A 17,346-nucleotide genomic window follows, 5' to 3' on the forward strand; every position below is an offset into this window, starting at 1 on the left:
ATTAAGAGTATGAATGAACTAAACTTCTAACGAAGAGTTAAATTACACTTTTGCTCAAAGTACAAGGATATGTCGGGATCTTTTTCCTTTTCTAATTTAACTAGTGCTAAAATCAAGTCAATCAAACTAGAATAGAGAGAGTTGTTCCTATCACCAAAACTAATACTTTATTTGGTCCAAAAGTGTGGTGAAGTGATAAATACACTTCAATATTTTAACTAAACATATTGTTATTGAGCAGTACCTTTCAAAATGAAACTTTTCGTATGAATTCAAATTAATCGGATCAATACAATTATACCGGATGCCGAATGAAAACCAAAATAAGTTTTTAATTCTTATTTTTTGATATTTTGATTAGCAAAGTGGAGGAAGCAGGTAGATGGATGAATCACTAATTTTTTATTTTTTTTAAATCAATGGTTCATAAAAAGTTAAAGAATGCGGTGGAAATAACTCTATCTAGACAAACCATGTTCAGTTGTAGCATCATTTCATTTGAAACTATTTGAAGTTCTCAACTAGACAAGTCTCATTTTTTATTGTTTTTGCATTGTTGAATTAATTTACAGTTTCTTTTGGTTGTTCTTTTGTCATTTTATCATCATTTCAATTTCTTTTAGTTGAAGTATCACTTTCATCATTGAACTGTGCCCATATCTCATTTGTCCCAAATACTTAAGAAATATTATGTTCATTTCTAGCATTATCTCCCTTGGATAGATAGTCTCATTATGGACCTGTAAATGGGATTTTTGGATCAAGTTTGAATTATTTGAAGCAGAAAAGTCTCTGAGCCATTGGGCTAACCCAATTCACGTGGTACTATTTGTGGAGATGTAAATGAGTTCTGAAAGATTGAATTTTAATTTCTTTTTTAATTTTAAGAACAACAAAAATAGCCGCCCATGCAATTACTTTAACTTAAAAACAACCTATGATTTATGTGTATGATAAAGGGAGCCTTGGAGCAACGGTAAAATTGTCTCCATGTGACCTATAGGTCACGGGTTCAAGCCGTGGAAGTAGCCACTAATGCTTGTGTTAGAGTAGGTTGTCCACATCACACCCCTTGGGCTGAGCCCTTCCGGGATCTAGCTAAAGCCGGATTCTTTGTGCACCAGACTGCCCTTTATATTTATGTATATAACCTATGTATACCGACTAGAAAAATAAATAGTGAATCCGCGGGCTACTTGAAAGATCCCTTTTTTGGATTTCCCACCCAATTCTGGCATCCGTTTCAGGACCCAACTAATCCACATTCACGCCTGAAAGTCCTATTTGAGGATAAAGCATTCTCTACCAGATACAACTTCATTTACAGAGCTCGAACCGATACTCTGGTTAAGGACAAAGGGGTACTTACCACCCGCTACGAAAACTTACATCATATCAAATCAACTTTTACAAACACATCATTATAACGAAAGCACCTTTAAAGAGGAGAAAACATTTGCACTGGCGAAAAACCAGAAAACCTATACATAATTACAACAGAGACAACATATACAGACGTATTCAGAATGAAGTTCAAAAGAATTAGACATAAAGGGAAAATGCATAGCTGCTTATAGGCCTATGGCTTAGCAAGAATTGCAAATATCACTTCCCAATTTTAGGCATGGATTTGGAACATGAACTCCACAAAGGCATCAATTACACAGTGTTAACACACACGTTTTCAGTGATGACATCTTAGCGCGCTAGTAATTTGGCCCCAAAAGAGATAGAAGGAAGGTCCGATAATTGCCAGAAGTCTCTGAATAAACAGCATCATTCAGACACTTCTTATATTTCTTTCGGTACTCTGCTTTTATATACTGCATATCAATCTCAGCTCGTGTTACTATTATTCTAATAAGAGCTGCATCGTTCGTTCCCAAGCCCTTCATAGCCTTATGCAATTGCTGAATGCCAAAAAAAAAAAAAAAAGTTTGAATGTGTACAAGATTAAAGTGAGGAATTGTTTACTAGGTTTAACACAATATAGAGTTAGAGAAGAGATTATTAATACAGTAATGGAAAGAAGCATGCATTTAAATGAGATACACAATTAATAATCTACAAACGAAAATGAAATTTGGAGGATAACATTATTGTTAAGATTAAGGGCAGAAGTGCTTATTATCATGCCAAAAGTTATAGTACTAGTTAATAGGAAGGACAAAACTTCATTTCTTAACTAAGCTCATCAAGCAAGCACCATATTCGACCATCTCTAACTCGGGCCATCACTTAGGTAGGATACTGTTATTACCCAACAAACTATAGCAGCTATCAAGGACACAACTTTATTTCTTAATCAAGCTCATCAAGCAAGCGCTATTTCGGCCATGACACTGGCCAGGGCCATCTCTGGCCCATTGGCTGGGCTTCGCCATAGGCAGAATGTTGGCATTACCCAACATTAATATTCAAGAAGGATTTAAGTGATACTGATAGTGCAAAGATTTTCTATACTATGTAATTTAATGTGCACGTTATACGTGCTAGTTACCATTTTTACAAGGTTACCAGTTAATATTTATGACAGAGAACTTCAGAGTATGTAAACAATACCTTCGCGAAGAAACTTGCTGGATTCTTAGCACATCTCAAGATAGTCAAGAGGCCAAATCTAAAGATCCCTGAAGTTTCACTTTTTACTGCCTGTAATATGAGGTATTTATCCATTAAAACTAGCATTAAAAAGGTTAATTAAGCTGATTAGACGTTAAAGTAAGTAAACTTACGTTTTTCAATTTGTTCTTGTACTTGTTTTTGTAAGCATAACTAACAGCAGCCAAATGTGCACTGCTGCTTTCACAAAAGAGACGTATGAATGTCTTCTCATCGGTTCCCCATCGCTTCTCCCCTGCTTTATATAGAACTTTAGCATCACGTTCCGCTAAAACACTGTCAACTTCTGGTCCTTCATAGCGTACCGTACGTACATATGATAGAAGCAACTGTAATATAAAGCAAAAAATACCGATACATCAATATCTTCTTTTGAAAAAATCTCAGCAATATGGATGGATCACTTTGTTCAATCAACTCAACTTCTGTACACAGACAATATACAGATTTCAGAAATTGGATGCTATGTCAGACAAATCAATCTACTTAGAAGAATTGGTAACATTTTTACTTCCTAATTATAGATGTAAATGAACAAGTGGTAGACTATTCATAGCACTAAGCCCTCAGTTCCACGCAATCCAATTAAACAAATCTTACATATGGTTACTGAACCTTATCCATTATAACGGTAAATTTACAGAACTATTTTCAATCACATTAAAGTAATTGAACTTTATACACTATTACAGTAAACAGAATAGCATTCACATCTTCAAAAGATGGGAGGAGGAATTTGTCAGCCTTAAGATCAGATAATAAGATCACACAGGCATCTCGAATATGTCAGAGCATTAAGAGGTGAAGGAAAGAACATCAAGTGGCCATGAAGATCCATAAAACTATCTGGAACGTGAGGTTTTACTCAGAATTTGAACATCTTGAAACAATATCACCATGAAATAAGATCAAACTGTGCTGACATAACCATATTGATACCTTCAAGGATATAACTTGTCATAATTTTGCTTCGGCAGAAAGTGACTATTGATATATTATCTCCTAAATGCATAAGATGGTGTTGGCCTCTAGGAAGATATAAGATGAGTCCCATTAGAGAAATGTAAAAAGCAGGTCCAAAGCACAACAAGCCTACTCATCATCAAAGCAAATTATTGAAAACAGTTTCTACTTCAAACAAAATTCAGCAGCCTTCACATGGACTTAAGTTTCCAATTGACACCAAAACTAAAGGCCATAGGGGTGGAGCTATATGGTCCGAAAAGGTTCAGTTGAATCCCTTTCTTGGAAAGTTATACTGTGCAAATAGGGTAAAAAGAAATTTTCCTTACGTACAAAAGTTGTTAAATCCCATTTACATAAGTAAAGCTTAGAGTATAGTAATAAAAGGTGGCTCAAAAATGCTTTAAGTTGCAAGTTCGAAACTCAGGCGTGTCATTCCGCATTTTTATATCTGCTTATTAAAAATCCTGGCTTCAACAATTACTGAAGAGCATATGATATAATTACATGAGTCACTTTGCATACCCTAATCTCTAGGATAGTGCACACTCAAGAACTTTTGTTGCTCATATAGAATCATATACATGTTTCAGAAATCAAAGACTTGTAATTGTAGAATAGAAAATCAAAACTTCCTCATTGATTTTCTCTTTTATTCATCAACTCCAAAGTTGTATGCAGACATAGTTTTCAACTTTTCGATCAACAAGCCAGAACGAAGAAGAACTTAGAGCGACAGTTATCTGTGCATAAGCAATTGCAGAGGAAAGATACCTTTTTGTGATCATCAGATGCCCGCGACTCAATATCGTGCTCAAGGTAGACACTGTTCATGGTATAATAGATTTGTTTGAAATATTGTATTTGTGAAGGAGTCCGAGAACATATCACTTCAGTAGCAGCTCTGAGATCAACAACAACGCCACTCAATGCCTGCTTGACTATAGTGGCATCCCTTACTGCTGGATCATGCATCCATAGCAAGAACGCTTTCTGAACTCATTAATCCAAATAATACAGTAAATCAAAACACAAGACAACTTGACAGAGAAATGTTACTGTAAATTAGAAGTTTTACACGATTTTTTCATTTTTAGCCCATTGGGCCGAAATTAATTACGGACACTAGCCAAAATCTACAAAACCTATACACTGATTGTGTATATTATATGTATATTGTGTGTGTACATTACATGTATATTTATGCTTAATATACAAAACCTATACATTTGCTGGCTATTATTCTTTTGAGCAGTCCAAAAATGTAATTACCCCTTTACACTATCTATGTATTTTAACTTGTTGCAGGTAATCCGCCATTTTTCTAGGTTAGTAATCCATCTTATTATGGACGATTACTTGCAGTTATCTTTTAAGTGATATGTTAGTAAAAAAATTCCTTTACATTATCCGTATAAGTTAAATTACCTTGTTGTCACCACTAAGCTCTCTGGATAAGCGATTATTAAGCTCTTCGGAATACATAACTCTGTATTCCTGCATAATGAGAGCACGTTGACTTGCATCTCGATGAGCAAGAATGTTAATGACTGCTGCAGTATCACATCCAAATCCTGGTACAAAAGCAAGTAGTAATAATTATTAAACGTTATGAATTGTCAATGCAAATATTAGTTAATGAGTATAACCTTCTGGAGTTTCACTTTTTTCTGATTTTTTGAAATTCTATCCACGCATATGAAACTTAGGGGTTGTTTGGTAGGAAGTATTACTGAAAATAATATTGGTATATTAGCTTTGGTATTATTTAATCCCTCGTTTGGTAGTTCAACCTATGTAAAACACCCCATTCAGTACTATTCTTATACATTGTCATGGTTCTAGTACACCTTATTCAGTACAATTTAGTATGCAATGCATGTTATTACAACAAACCAAACAATCGATAAAAAATCATGTCTACATAACTAATCTCACCATTAATTACTAATACACCCTATTCAGTGTTATTTAGTATGCAATGCATGTTATTAAACAAACCAAACAATCGATAAAAAATAATGTTTACATAACTAATCTAGCATTAATTACTAATACACTCTATCCAGTGTTATTCTTATACACCCTACCAAACGACCCCTGAGCGTTGTTGGTTATCAAAAACTAAGGGTGGCCTTAAAAACAGAACATTGGGACGTGAACAAAAATAGAGAATGCAACTCCTTATAATTAAACAGAAATAGAACACTATGAAGACTTTTGACAAACAGTTTGTGGGCAAGAGAAGTTGAATGGAAAAGCTCTTTTATTGATCCAATGGCCTTTAAATTAAATACGAATACTACACTATCAAACTGATCCACTACCAACACTATTTGAAACTACAATTCCAAATAACACGGATGAACTACTTCCACTCGGGGGCGGATTCACTAATTGGCTCACGCTTCGACTTTGATCGTTATGGACTAGTACTAAAATCGAGTCATAGACAAGCGGATCTAATTTTAACGGCTGGAACAGTAACAATGAAAATGGCCCCCTCTTTAGTGAGATTATATGAGCAAATGCCTGAACCAAAATACGTTATTGCTATGAGAGCCTGTACAATTAACTTCCACTCAGGCGCGGAGCTACGCTTGCCCGAGGGGTGTCAAGCGACACCCTTTCACCAGAAAATTACAGTGTATAGTTAAGTGAAATTTTAGTTTTATAGGTTTGTATACTAGTATTGACACCTGTTAACACAAGTTGAAGGCTTAGCACAGTGGTTAAGGGGTTGCAAAAAATCCTAAGGTCACGTGTTCAAACTTGCGTTGCGACATATCTATATTTTTTGCGCTAGCACAAAACTATTACACTCTTAGCTTAATTTGTTGCTTAGCTATGATAAATTAGTATGATTTGGTAGGGTGTACACATCTGGGTGCGGGAAAAAGTAAACAGTAGTAAATAAGTTTCTGCAGTAACTTCCTAACATGGGAAACCCCAAATAAAACGTCTAAAGAGGTTGTAAAAGAATATTATATGAGACATTGTAATACGGTGATAGTAATAAAATGGATCATTTTGTGTTGTTATCTTGATTATATATTGTAGTATTAAAATCTGGATATGTGCAGAAATGCCTCCCGGAAAAGTGTCGGTGGAAAGTATAGTTTGTGTTTGGCTAATTAAAAACACATTTATCAATATTAAAAGAGATAATAGTCAAAAACACATATGAAGTATTATTTTTTGTGAGTTTCCTATCTGAACTATCAGCTGTTTGCATTTCCTACCTGAACTATCACCAACTATTTATCAAAACATGTCTCGAAGCTGACTAGACCAAGTGTTTGATACAATCACCAAAAGATGCGTGCAAGTTAATTTGCCCATAAAATTTCGTCCACATGGCAATTGACTCATTAATTGTGAGGTGTTTTGATAAATAGTTGGTGATAGTTTAGGTAGAAAACACAACCACTTGATAATTCAGGTAAGTGACTCGCAAAAAAGTGATACTTCATGTGTGCTTTTGACCCTTACCTCATATTAAAACATCAATTTGTGTTTGGTCAAAGTTCAAAAAACTTCTTTAGGGTAAAACTTACTCCTACCTTTTTTCAACTTCGAAAACACATATTAAACTACTCAATCCTATTCCTCATAAAATAACCATTTTTATTAGAAAAATAAATACTAATAGCTTCAGAGAAGCTTAGCCAAACATGCTACTAATCAAGAAAGAATTATATAAGGTGAAATTAAATTACCCTTGAAAGCTCTATAAAGTTGGGCGGCATCATCACGGGGCGAAGTTAAAACAGGAGGTATAATCAGGGTAGACATAATTATCTGTTAGTTAATCCCCTGCTAATTGTTTCTCTTCCTTTCTCTCTCTCCTTTAAGGAATTGTAAAGGAGAGAGAGAGAGAAACCTTGATCAGTAGATTAATGGAGACCTACAATTAACGGAAGTAATGATTAATTAGAATAATTGGAAACTTAATTTGCATGGAATTAATTGTGCATGCATGAATGGTAAAACTATAAACGCGTTTCACTCTCACCCATGCAAAGTTTATACGTAGTTTTGTGGCTCTTCTGAAAAAGAAAAAAAAAATGAGAGGAAAAGAAAAGATGTGCCTTGGAAAATTTTACTCTCCTCTCTCCGAATTTTTGACCTAAATAATACATTATTTCAAACAATTAACAAGAATAATACAATATTTTTAAAATTTACAGAAATAGAATAAACGTAGTTGTGAGTAGCGTTTTAGGTAATATTTTATTAAAAAAATTGAACAGAAAAAGTTAGGGCGGACCGAATAACAAAAACATAAAACGTAATTATAAGTAACTTTTTACAAGTATTTCATTATTGGATCAGTTACGACTCTCTGATTCTATTAATTACTCTCAGCTATAGTAAAGCTTGTGGGTCCAAGTGATTTTTATTTCTCTCACTCCTTTTTTCAGTGCTTCTTTTCTTACCTTTTTCTCCTATTTCCCTCTCTCTTTAATTTCTTTCTAACAAACTACACCAAAAATGATACAAATTTCCACAATTAAAGTGGAGATTTAAGTTCCATAAGTCCCTCACTCGTTTTCCTTTTCCTAACCACACATTAATTCTTATTTACTTAGAAAAAAAAGGTTTATTTAATACACATATATACTTGTGTCACTAAAATTTATTTAATTAAATTTTATTTTCATTTTTTGAAATATCTATCTCTTTATAATTAATAATACTTTTACAATCAAAGGTGATATTTAAAATTGCATTGTAATTATATTATGATAAACAACTATCTTTGCATACTTTTTCAAAATATGTAAGGACAATAATGCACTTCAGCCACAAGGAACAAAAAGTCACAAAAAGAGCAGCTTAGATCAATCAAATTTCACAACGGAATAAATTCTACTTATGTTTATTTAAATTGAATGGTCTTCAATTCTATCTTTTATCTTAGGAAATTGTGTAGAAACTATAATATACATTATAGTATAGGAGATTTCTCACTTTTGTAAGGAAAAGGTAAGAAAATAAGCATAGAAAAAAGGTGTGAGAGAAATGAAAATTATCTTGGACCCACAAATTGTACTTTAGCAGAGAGTAATTAATAGAATCAGAGAGTTGTAACGAAATACTTGTAAACACTTCTCACAATTACATTTTACATTTTCGTTATTCCGTCTGTCCTAACTTTTTTCCGTTAAAATATTTTAATAAAAGATTACTCACAACTACGTTTATTCTATTTTTGTAAAATTTTAAAAGTATTGTATTATTCTTGTTAATTATTTTAAATAATGTATTATTTTGGTCAAAAATTCCCTCTCTCCACCCTTAACATGGTAAAATTTTATTTGTGTTCCATGTTTAGTACACCAACTTAATGTATAGTTAGACATTTTATCCCTTAATCATACGATACAATTACATAAAATTATTTAATTTAGTATATACGCCGAATGCAGATAAGTAGTTACCCCTATTTCGTATTGTAGTTTTATAGCGGTTTATATATAAATTTAAATAAAATATTGGTTGTTTAATATATTGTTAAGTATATGAACATATTTTAGGGTTTTTTCCTTTTATATTGCTAAGGTACTTAACCAGCAACGCCCTAGTAAAGGTGTAAGCTACCTTATTATTAGAGAAAGAAGATTTTTTTTTTTTTTTTTGAAATTAACTAAGTTGGTGATTAAATTCCGCGAACCCATATATTAAGAAAGTTGTTGGAGTACATAAATACCACCTTAGCTGCTTATCTGAAATTACCATGTAAACTTTAAAACGATAAATTCACAAAACTATTTTATTTCATAGTATTTGTAACGATCTTCTATTTTTATTCCAAAATTTCAAGTTTACACAAGTTATAAAAATTTACCACATCGTGTGCTTAATCAAACTAATTTACCATGCTTAAATTTTTACCTTTACTCTTAACTTAATGTGTAAGGTAAATTTGATAGTCAGAAAATTCAAAAAATTTAAACTAAAGTTATACTAAAGAAATGAAAAGATTGTCCTAAAGTTGAGACAGACATCCTAAGTTTGATCTTTGCCTATGTTGTATGGTCAAAAAGTCAGATTCTTTTAAGCAAGGCACGTGGGGTTGCACTTGCTATTTTAGAGGAAAAAATAGTTACTGTAAAATACAGTAACGAAGATCTACTGATCCAGATCTCTTCCTCTCTCAGCTTCATACAAGTCAGCACACATCTAACACCATCTCCATCGAGGTAACATCCTCGTACAAATCAAATATCCCAAGTTTAATTTGTAGTTTAAAGTTTGTTAGGTTTATAGCCACTTGTTTATTTTCTTGAAAATTTTCACTTGATTGTGAGTAGATTTATGATTTTGGTGCTTATTTATGAGGTTGATCAAGAATTTACTTGATTTGGTGAAGTGGTGTGAGTAGATTTATGATGTTGGTGCTTATTTATGAGGTTGATCAAGAATTTACTTGATTTGGTGAAGTGGGGTTGTTGGAAATCTCATTAATATGTTTAAAGTTTGTTACTTTTCGTTGCCACTTTATCTGATTGTGCTAAGTTTCTTGAAATATTTCACTTTAATGATTTTGGTGCTTATTTATGAGATTGATGAAGAGTTTCCTTGATTTGGTGAAGTGGGGTTGTTGAAAATCTCATTAATATGTTTAAAGTTTGTTATTTTTCGTTGCTACTTTATCTGATTGTGCTAAGTTTCTTGAAATATTTCACTTTGATGATTTTGGTGCTTATTTATGAGATTGATCAAGAGTTTACTTGATTTGGTGAAGTGGGGTTGTTGGAACTCTCATTAATATGTTTGATTTTCTTTTTAGATATGTTTAATTTACGTCACCTGCCAGGATTAATTTGTAGTAGCTAAAGTTTGGTACTTTTATAGCCGCTAGCTTAGTTTCCTGAAATTTTTTAGTTGTTGTGAGTAAATTGATGATTTTGGTGCTTATTTATGAGATTGATCAAGATTCTTGATTTGATGAAGTGGGGTTGTTAGAATTGCCATAAATATATAATGATTTTCTTTTAGAGATGTATATTTTATATTAAGTCACCTACCAAGATTAATTTATTGCTAAGTTTGTTATACTTTTATAGCCACTTGCTTAGTTTCTTGAAAGTTTTCACTTGCTGTGAAGAAATTGATGATTTTGGTGCTTATTTATGAAATTGATCAAGAACTGTAAATTGATGATTTTGGTGAGATTGATCAAGAACTTATTTGATTTGATGAAGCGGGGTTGTTGGAATTGCTATAAATATGTGTTCTTCTCTTTTAGATATGTTTAATTTAAGTCACCTACCAGGATTATATGTAGTTTAAAGTTTGTTGCTTTCTCTGCCATTTTAGATGATTGTTAAGGTTCTTGAAAATTTTCCTTCTTGTGAATAAATTGATGATTTTGGTGATTATTTGTGAGATTGATCAAGAATTTACTAGATTTGGTGAAGAGGGGATGTTGGAACTTCCATAAATATGTTTGATTTTCTTTCAGAGCACAATCAGCTAAAGAGGCAAAGAAAGAAAGAAACTTTAACCTGTGGGGACAGATGATTGAATCCCTTTAATCTATAAACTCATTCCATCATCTGTCCCCACAGGTTAAAGTTTCTTTCTTTCTTTGCCTCTTTAGCTGATTGTGCTAAGTTTCTTGAATAATTTTCCCTTGTTTTGAGTAAATTGACGATTTTGGTCCTTATTTATGAGGTTGATCAAGATATTTTGGAATTTCCATAAAGATGTTTGATTGTCTTTTAGATGTGTTTATTTCACCTACCAGGATTGTTTGTCCTATAAAGGGATTCAATCATCTTTCCCCCTTAGTTTAACAAATTAGCAATCTTTATCTAACCATATATGAGATGAGGATTAAAAATATGCTTGATTTGGTGCTTTTAGTTTTTATTTCGCCCTTGTTAATATTCGTCCTCTCTACTTCCATTTTGTTAAAAAAGATCGTTGTAACGAGATCGCATGGGTCCAAAGATGGGCAAGGATCAATTGGTCAGCTAAGAAAGTTGATTTTGAAGTAGAAAGAAGGTTAATAAATAGAAACGGAGTCGGGGAATTCTAATTCTTGACTTGCTCCTGTGACTTCTTTTTCATTTGGTAGGGCATGTCAACAAGACCTCATGAGAGATTTGAGTCACTAAGCTCATGATCTAGGACTCAATTAGGCCGACTTCAGGTGAGGGGATCATTAATGATGAAAGTCATTCTCATTTTTCTTTGGTTTCCACAATCCCTTCTCCCACCTGTACCCCACAAAACCCACTTCAAAAGCCACCTAGAATAGAAGCCTCAAGATTCTACTGATTCCCGTTTGTCTCTCTAGTGATTGAAAGACAAACAAGGGCTAGTTTCCAGCTATGTCGTTTGCTGATGATGTGATTCTTGTGTATTCCTACATTTTATTTCTTAAGAACTCTTTTCTACCCCCAAGAATAATAGTATTTGTAAAATGACAATTTTATGAGATATGTAATAGCTTGTCGAAGGCACTCATTAGTCATTACAAGGGGAAATCAAATTTTATGATGCTTATGAAATAATAACAATTGGCTTAAAATAAGAACAGTTGCTAGGATACATAGGTAACCGGTTTTTTTTTTTTGGTTGGAGATGCTGTTATAGTGTTGGGATGGGAACTGAAGTCAGGATCTTTTGTCCAACATTCAGTTTCTACTTGATTCTGCTCTACATATTTCACACTTGGTAAAACAATATTTGAATTACCAAAAAAAAAAAAAAAAAGTATTGGCTTAAAATAAGTAAGCCTTGGAAGCCTACAAGATTGTAGCACCAGATTGTGTTAAAAGTAATCGAGTTTTAATGATGCTTGTGCCAGTGAAATCAATAGACTGGCCAATGACAATAAACATTGGAACCCTATATAAGATTGAGAGTACCAGTAGAGATGAGAACCATTTCTCATACGAAGAATGCAGTGCTGGTGATTGACAGTCTTGTTTATTGTTGAGTTTTCTCTAGACAGTTGTAATTGAGTATCTAGTTGTTGACTTGTTGTGATCTTTTTCTTCTTCATTGTAAAAAAAAAGTTTAAGGGTTTTCATTGTAGTCCTATGTGTCGTAGAAAAATAATTTAATGATAATATCATAAATGTCGTATATGCAGACGTCCTACTATCTCAATTTGGACGGAGGTTATCAGATTGAGTCTATCTCATTGTAAGTTTGTCCTGCCCCGGTGGTCCTTTGTCCCAAGTTCCAGAGTTTCCCTTCTTTCATTTCTTCTTTGGTTTATTCTGACTAGAACTTGTGAGCTAAGTCTCTTAAAGACTCCAGATAAGTCACAAAATACTCTAAAGCAGAGTCACTATCATTATCCCTTCAGTTACCCCTGTAACACCATTGATTCTTTTATTAGTTCAGCAACCTAGCATGCCCATTAACAATATCCACAAATCCTTAACATTTCTGGAACTAATCCATAGGAAATTTAAGTGTTCATTCCCGTTATCAGTATGGAGATCAGAGAGATGATGATAGAAATAAATCTTGTCCTCTTTTTAAGTTAATAGACACAAAATATTTAGGGGAATATTGGTGGTTCAACCTCCAAATAACAAGCTGAATCTGACGAGTTTGTCTAAATGGTTGCATCTAGTTTGGCATAAATTTAATGGAAACCTAACATATTGCAATTACATGGTGGCTGTGGTGACATACTTTTTCAGCTTGATTCTTATTTGGATGTTTCTTAAAGTTAGGATCCTGCACAGAGCATAACCAGTGGATTTCAATTGATATGTTCTCATACACAATTAATTATCTTATCCAATTAAAAGAAGTGAAATTTGACTATCTCTTGACTATGTTGCTGGGGCTCTCCATAATTGTTGCCACACCCGTGGCCCGTGTCTGATCCTCCAAAAATGCACTACTTTTGGAGGTTCCGACAGGCACCCAGCGAGATTTTCGAAGAGTCCGAGTAGCATAGCTTCTTGAATATCTAAGCATTACATAAAATGCGTTAAGAATTTTCATTTTTCTCTTATTCTAGCATTTGTTCCGTGCATACTTGTTTATATATTAAGAAAAATGATCATTTAAGTGGTGCACAAAAATGGGGGAATCTGGTATCTTTTCTTACAAGTAATTAAAATCTATCTTTTATTCCCTGTAGTTGTTTTACATAGGATGGCCTTGGTCACCACTGCTGAAGTTTGCGATGCAAACCCACAGCTTATTGTGAGTGGTGAACTACGTGCCCTGCAGCCAATCTTCAAAATCTATGGCAGGCGCCAAGTCTTCTCTGGACCTGTTGTCACTCTGAAAGTATTCGAAGACAACGTTTTGGTTCGTGAGTTTCTCGAGGAGAAAGGTAACGGGAGAGTTCTTGTTGTCGATGGAGGTGGTAGTCTGAGATGTGCAATTTTGGGTGGCAACCCCGTGGTGCAAGCTCAAAACAATGGATGGGCTGGGATCGTAGTAAATGGCTGTGTAAGGGATGTGGACGAAATCAATGGCTGTGATATCGGAGTCAGAGCTCTGGCTTCGCATCCGATGAAAGCTAATAAGAAGGGTATTGGAGAGAAGCATGTTCCGATAACCATTGCTGGGACTAGAATCTGCGATGGTGAGTGGCTTTATGCAGATACTGATGGCATTCTTATTTCAAAAATGGAGCTATCTGTTTGAGAATGTCCCGTCGCAAATTAAGTGCATGTGAGTTGTGAACTTACTTTTATGGAGCTTATGGTCTAACTGCTGCTCTGCACGTATGGGAATTGTAAGCTCGATTAATCTATTGTATGTTGTAAGTCAAACTCGTCGTTGGAACAAGTTTTACACAATTTTACTCTCTATTTCCTCTTAAATGTGGTCTTTGATTATCGAACTGCATATTTTGAAAAATTTGGCACTGGATACTAATTTACAAACTGGGGCCAGCTTAGGGAGATCTTTAGAAACTCCAAAAATGCTGCCAAACCTTCGTTGGATCCTCCAAAAATGCACTACTTTTGGACCGCAACGTTGTCGAAGAGTCCGGGCAACATAGTTTTTAGGTTACTTGGTTGATGCTTATTACCATATCATACTTAGCCATTGCATATATAACTATGATATACCTCCTTAGATAGTGCTGCTGCATAATCTGACTCTTTCTACTGTCTCTTAGATGGGAAATTCCTGCATTGACTGATAAAGTAGCAGAAGCTATGAAATGCCGGATGCATTTCTTGGTCTGGTATGCTTAATACCTTTAGTCTGATCGGTATCTAACTGTCTGTCTTAATTCGACCCTTTATTCGGGTAGGTTTTTCTTCAACTAATTGCCCGAGGCCTATGCTTCTTTGATCCAATTGTAGATATCATACCAGTCACTTGTGTTCTTCTTTCTCTTAGCCTTCGTTTGGCAAGTTGTTGTAAATTTTCGATGAGATCCTTAATACAATGTCCTAGAAAATTCATGATTTATTCGAGAAACAACTCTATGAACTCACGATCATTATAATGGCTGCAACTGATGACTAAAACTATTATGACTTCTGCTCTCTGTTGTGATTCATGAATGACTGTACGAAGTCAGAATTGAATCTTTCTCATGGACTTTCCCACACCTTCAAAAACACCAATATATTGGTTTATGACTATGTTTACTTCAAATTCAAGAGCAAGCATTTTGGAGGCCCAGCGGAGTGCATAGATAGCTGAGGAACCCCATTTAAGGCATAGCCGAAGTTTCTAAAAAAAAAAATCAAATTTAGTCGATTTAAACAAACTTCCGCGCGCAAGAGTTTTAAAAACTCCATACACGAAGTTTGGCTTGCCAAAGCCTAATTACTTCATGTAATTTGTAAGTAAGCAAACTTTCGACATACACCTATGATGTTTGGCTTGGTAAGGTTAAGTTTCCCACAATTTTTGTCTTGAGTTGTTGGGTTATTGGTTAGGGAAAATTGGATGACTGAAAACTTCCGGTATTTATGCCCGAAGTTCAGGCATAAGTAGTTCAAATGCTTTATTAAGGCCACCATTAATGAAACACGTTTCATTCATTTTCCTAATATAATTAGGTAGAATATACTAAGCTTGGGCTTCTTGGGAGGCATTAATAGGAGAACTTAGGCTTCGTGCATTGTACTTTTCTCGTCTCAAATATAGTGACAAGATCCAAAATATAAGGATCAATGTAACATGTTAAAACATTATATGAAGAATTGAACGAAGCTCAAGGACAATGTCTTTAAGGATATTTTACCCATAAAACGGATAGAATAATCAGGTGTTCTTCCAGTTATAAACTAGGATTAGAAACAACAACGAATTTCAGTAAACAAAACTCAGCTTAGAAGAGAGGAGAGGAGAAAGAGGAAGGACTTAGAAAATTCCATATGCAAGTTTCCAAAATACCTTGTATATTCCTTGTATATATAGGTATAGGATTAACGGCTAACTAACGTTAGTTTAGGATTAACAACTAACTAACGGCTAGTTTAGATTTTAATAACCAGAATAATATATTTACTGGGCACTGGCTAGTTTTATAATTAATATTTTTGCTGGCTATTTTTGACCATTTACAATAAGGCAAAATAAAATAAATAAGTAGATGCAAAAAAAAAAAAAAAAAAAACGTGACATGAATTAGGCCTCGCATTTGTACGAAGAAATTGCACGGTTTTCCCTTCAAATGGGACGGTCTTTAATTTTTGTCCTTCAAAATCAAACTTACGCCTAGAGGGGCATTTGTTTTTTAAGGGCGCAAGTCATAACTTGTGAAATATTATGATGCGAAAATAGTGACAAAAGTGCAAATGACTCCATATCGCACACAGAGGGGCAAACCGATCCATTTTGCCTTGTGACCCAACTTTCTTGTGCGAGAAAGCCCAATTTCATTTCTTGCTCTTTACTAGTCCCACTAGAAGAACAATTCTTTGTAAAATGTAAAAGTGAGCTCTTCCTAATTCATGAGGGACACTTCCTTTTAGAATACCCATTAATTTCTTCCAACATAATCTTGGTGTGAAATCGAACTTTGATTCTTTAAAATTTAAAAGTAAGATTTTCATAATTGAAACAGTTTCCCCTAGTGGAAATAAATGTCACAATTCACATAATATTTTAGAAAACATTTGAAAAAAAAAATCCTATTCAAAGAAAATCTCCTTTAATAGTAATAATATCATATATAAAATAGAACAAATACATTATATACTATTTCCATGTTACCCAAAAGGGACAATACCTTAGGGTGGCTCAAAATAATACACATAGAGAACTCTGCCCTTAAAAATCATTGTCCTTCTTCATATATTGCATCTTTACTGTGACTGCAAATTGTACTTGGAAATGCTTACTTTTAGAATCCAGCCAAAAAAGATCATAGGTCCATTGAATTTCGCCAGCATATGGTCTCAATCGCTAGATCAATAGTCTATAAATCCTATAGCATACATCCATGTTATGTCCCACCACAAATTGAGTGCCCATTTTGTTCTTGTTGCTCTCAAGTATCTGGTTAATTTTGCTTTTCTTTTTTCTCTTTGCCTATCAGAAGTTACAACTTACAATTAATTGTTCTTTGTGGCATCCAAGGTACGACCAAGTGGTCAATAAAGTGGATTGACAGTCTTACTTTTAAATTTTAGCCGAAAGAAAACACTAATCAAGTGATTCCTTCATTTGTTCAACCCTTAATTGACAAAGTTACTCAATAGATATGTTGGTGGGAGGTAATCGGTTTTTGAATTAGTCGAGATGTGCATTCTATGCGTCTTTCTTCAATTAAGTAATTCATCTAACTTAATATTCCTA

General features: G+C 33.9%; 2 protein-coding genes across 3 annotated transcripts; one reads left to right on the forward strand and one right to left on the reverse strand.

Annotated features, from left to right (window-relative positions):
- Positions 1-1,199: 1,199 nt before the first annotated feature.
- Positions 1,200-7,497, reverse strand: LOC132614474 (annexin D5-like). Its single transcript, XM_060328927.1, has 6 exons — positions 7,305-7,497; positions 5,014-5,159; positions 4,360-4,578; positions 2,736-2,951; positions 2,563-2,652; positions 1,200-1,910 (listed from the first exon to the last, which is right to left on the reverse strand). The coding sequence occupies exons 1-6, from the start codon at positions 7,378-7,380 to the stop codon at positions 1,707-1,709; spliced, it is 951 nt and encodes a 316-aa protein (XP_060184910.1). The 5' UTR covers positions 7,381-7,497; the 3' UTR covers positions 1,200-1,706.
- Positions 7,498-9,633: 2,136 nt separating this feature from the next.
- On the forward strand, positions 9,634-14,402 carry LOC132613663 (putative 4-hydroxy-4-methyl-2-oxoglutarate aldolase 2). Of its 2 annotated transcripts, XM_060327789.1 has the most exons (3): positions 9,669-9,791; positions 12,698-12,750; positions 13,709-14,402. In XM_060327789.1, exon 3 carries the CDS (start codon positions 13,723-13,725, stop codon positions 14,221-14,223), a length of 501 nt encoding a protein of 166 aa, XP_060183772.1. In that variant the 5' UTR covers positions 9,669-9,791; positions 12,698-12,750; positions 13,709-13,722; the 3' UTR covers positions 14,224-14,402. The 2 variants fall into 2 exon arrangements, with proteins under 2 accessions (XP_060183771.1, XP_060183772.1); XM_060327788.1 differs by lacking the exon at positions 12,698-12,750 and having other exon boundaries at positions 9,634-9,791.
- The last annotated feature ends 2,944 nt before the right edge of the window (positions 14,403-17,346 follow it).

Source organism: Lycium barbarum, chromosome 10 (assembly GCF_019175385.1).
Source record: "Lycium barbarum isolate Lr01 chromosome 10, ASM1917538v2, whole genome shotgun sequence".
Classification (NCBI taxonomy): domain Eukaryota; kingdom Viridiplantae; phylum Streptophyta; class Magnoliopsida; order Solanales; family Solanaceae; genus Lycium; species Lycium barbarum.

Coding starts and splice junctions, on each gene's coding strand:
- LOC132613663 (XM_060327788.1), top strand. CDS start 13,723: ATGGCCTTGGTCACCACTGCTGAAGTTTGCGATGCAAACCCACAGCTT.
- LOC132614474 (XM_060328927.1), bottom strand. CDS start 7,380: ATGTCTACCCTGATTATACCTCCTGTTTTAACTTCGCCCCGTGATGAT. Junction 2,952..4,359: donor CATCTGATGATCACAAAAAG/GTATCTTTCCTC, acceptor TTTATATTACAG/TTGCTTCTATCATATGTACG. Junction 1,911..2,562: donor CAGCAAGTTTCTTCGCGAAG/GTATTGTTTACA, acceptor TTTGGCATTCAG/CAATTGCATAAGGCTATGAA.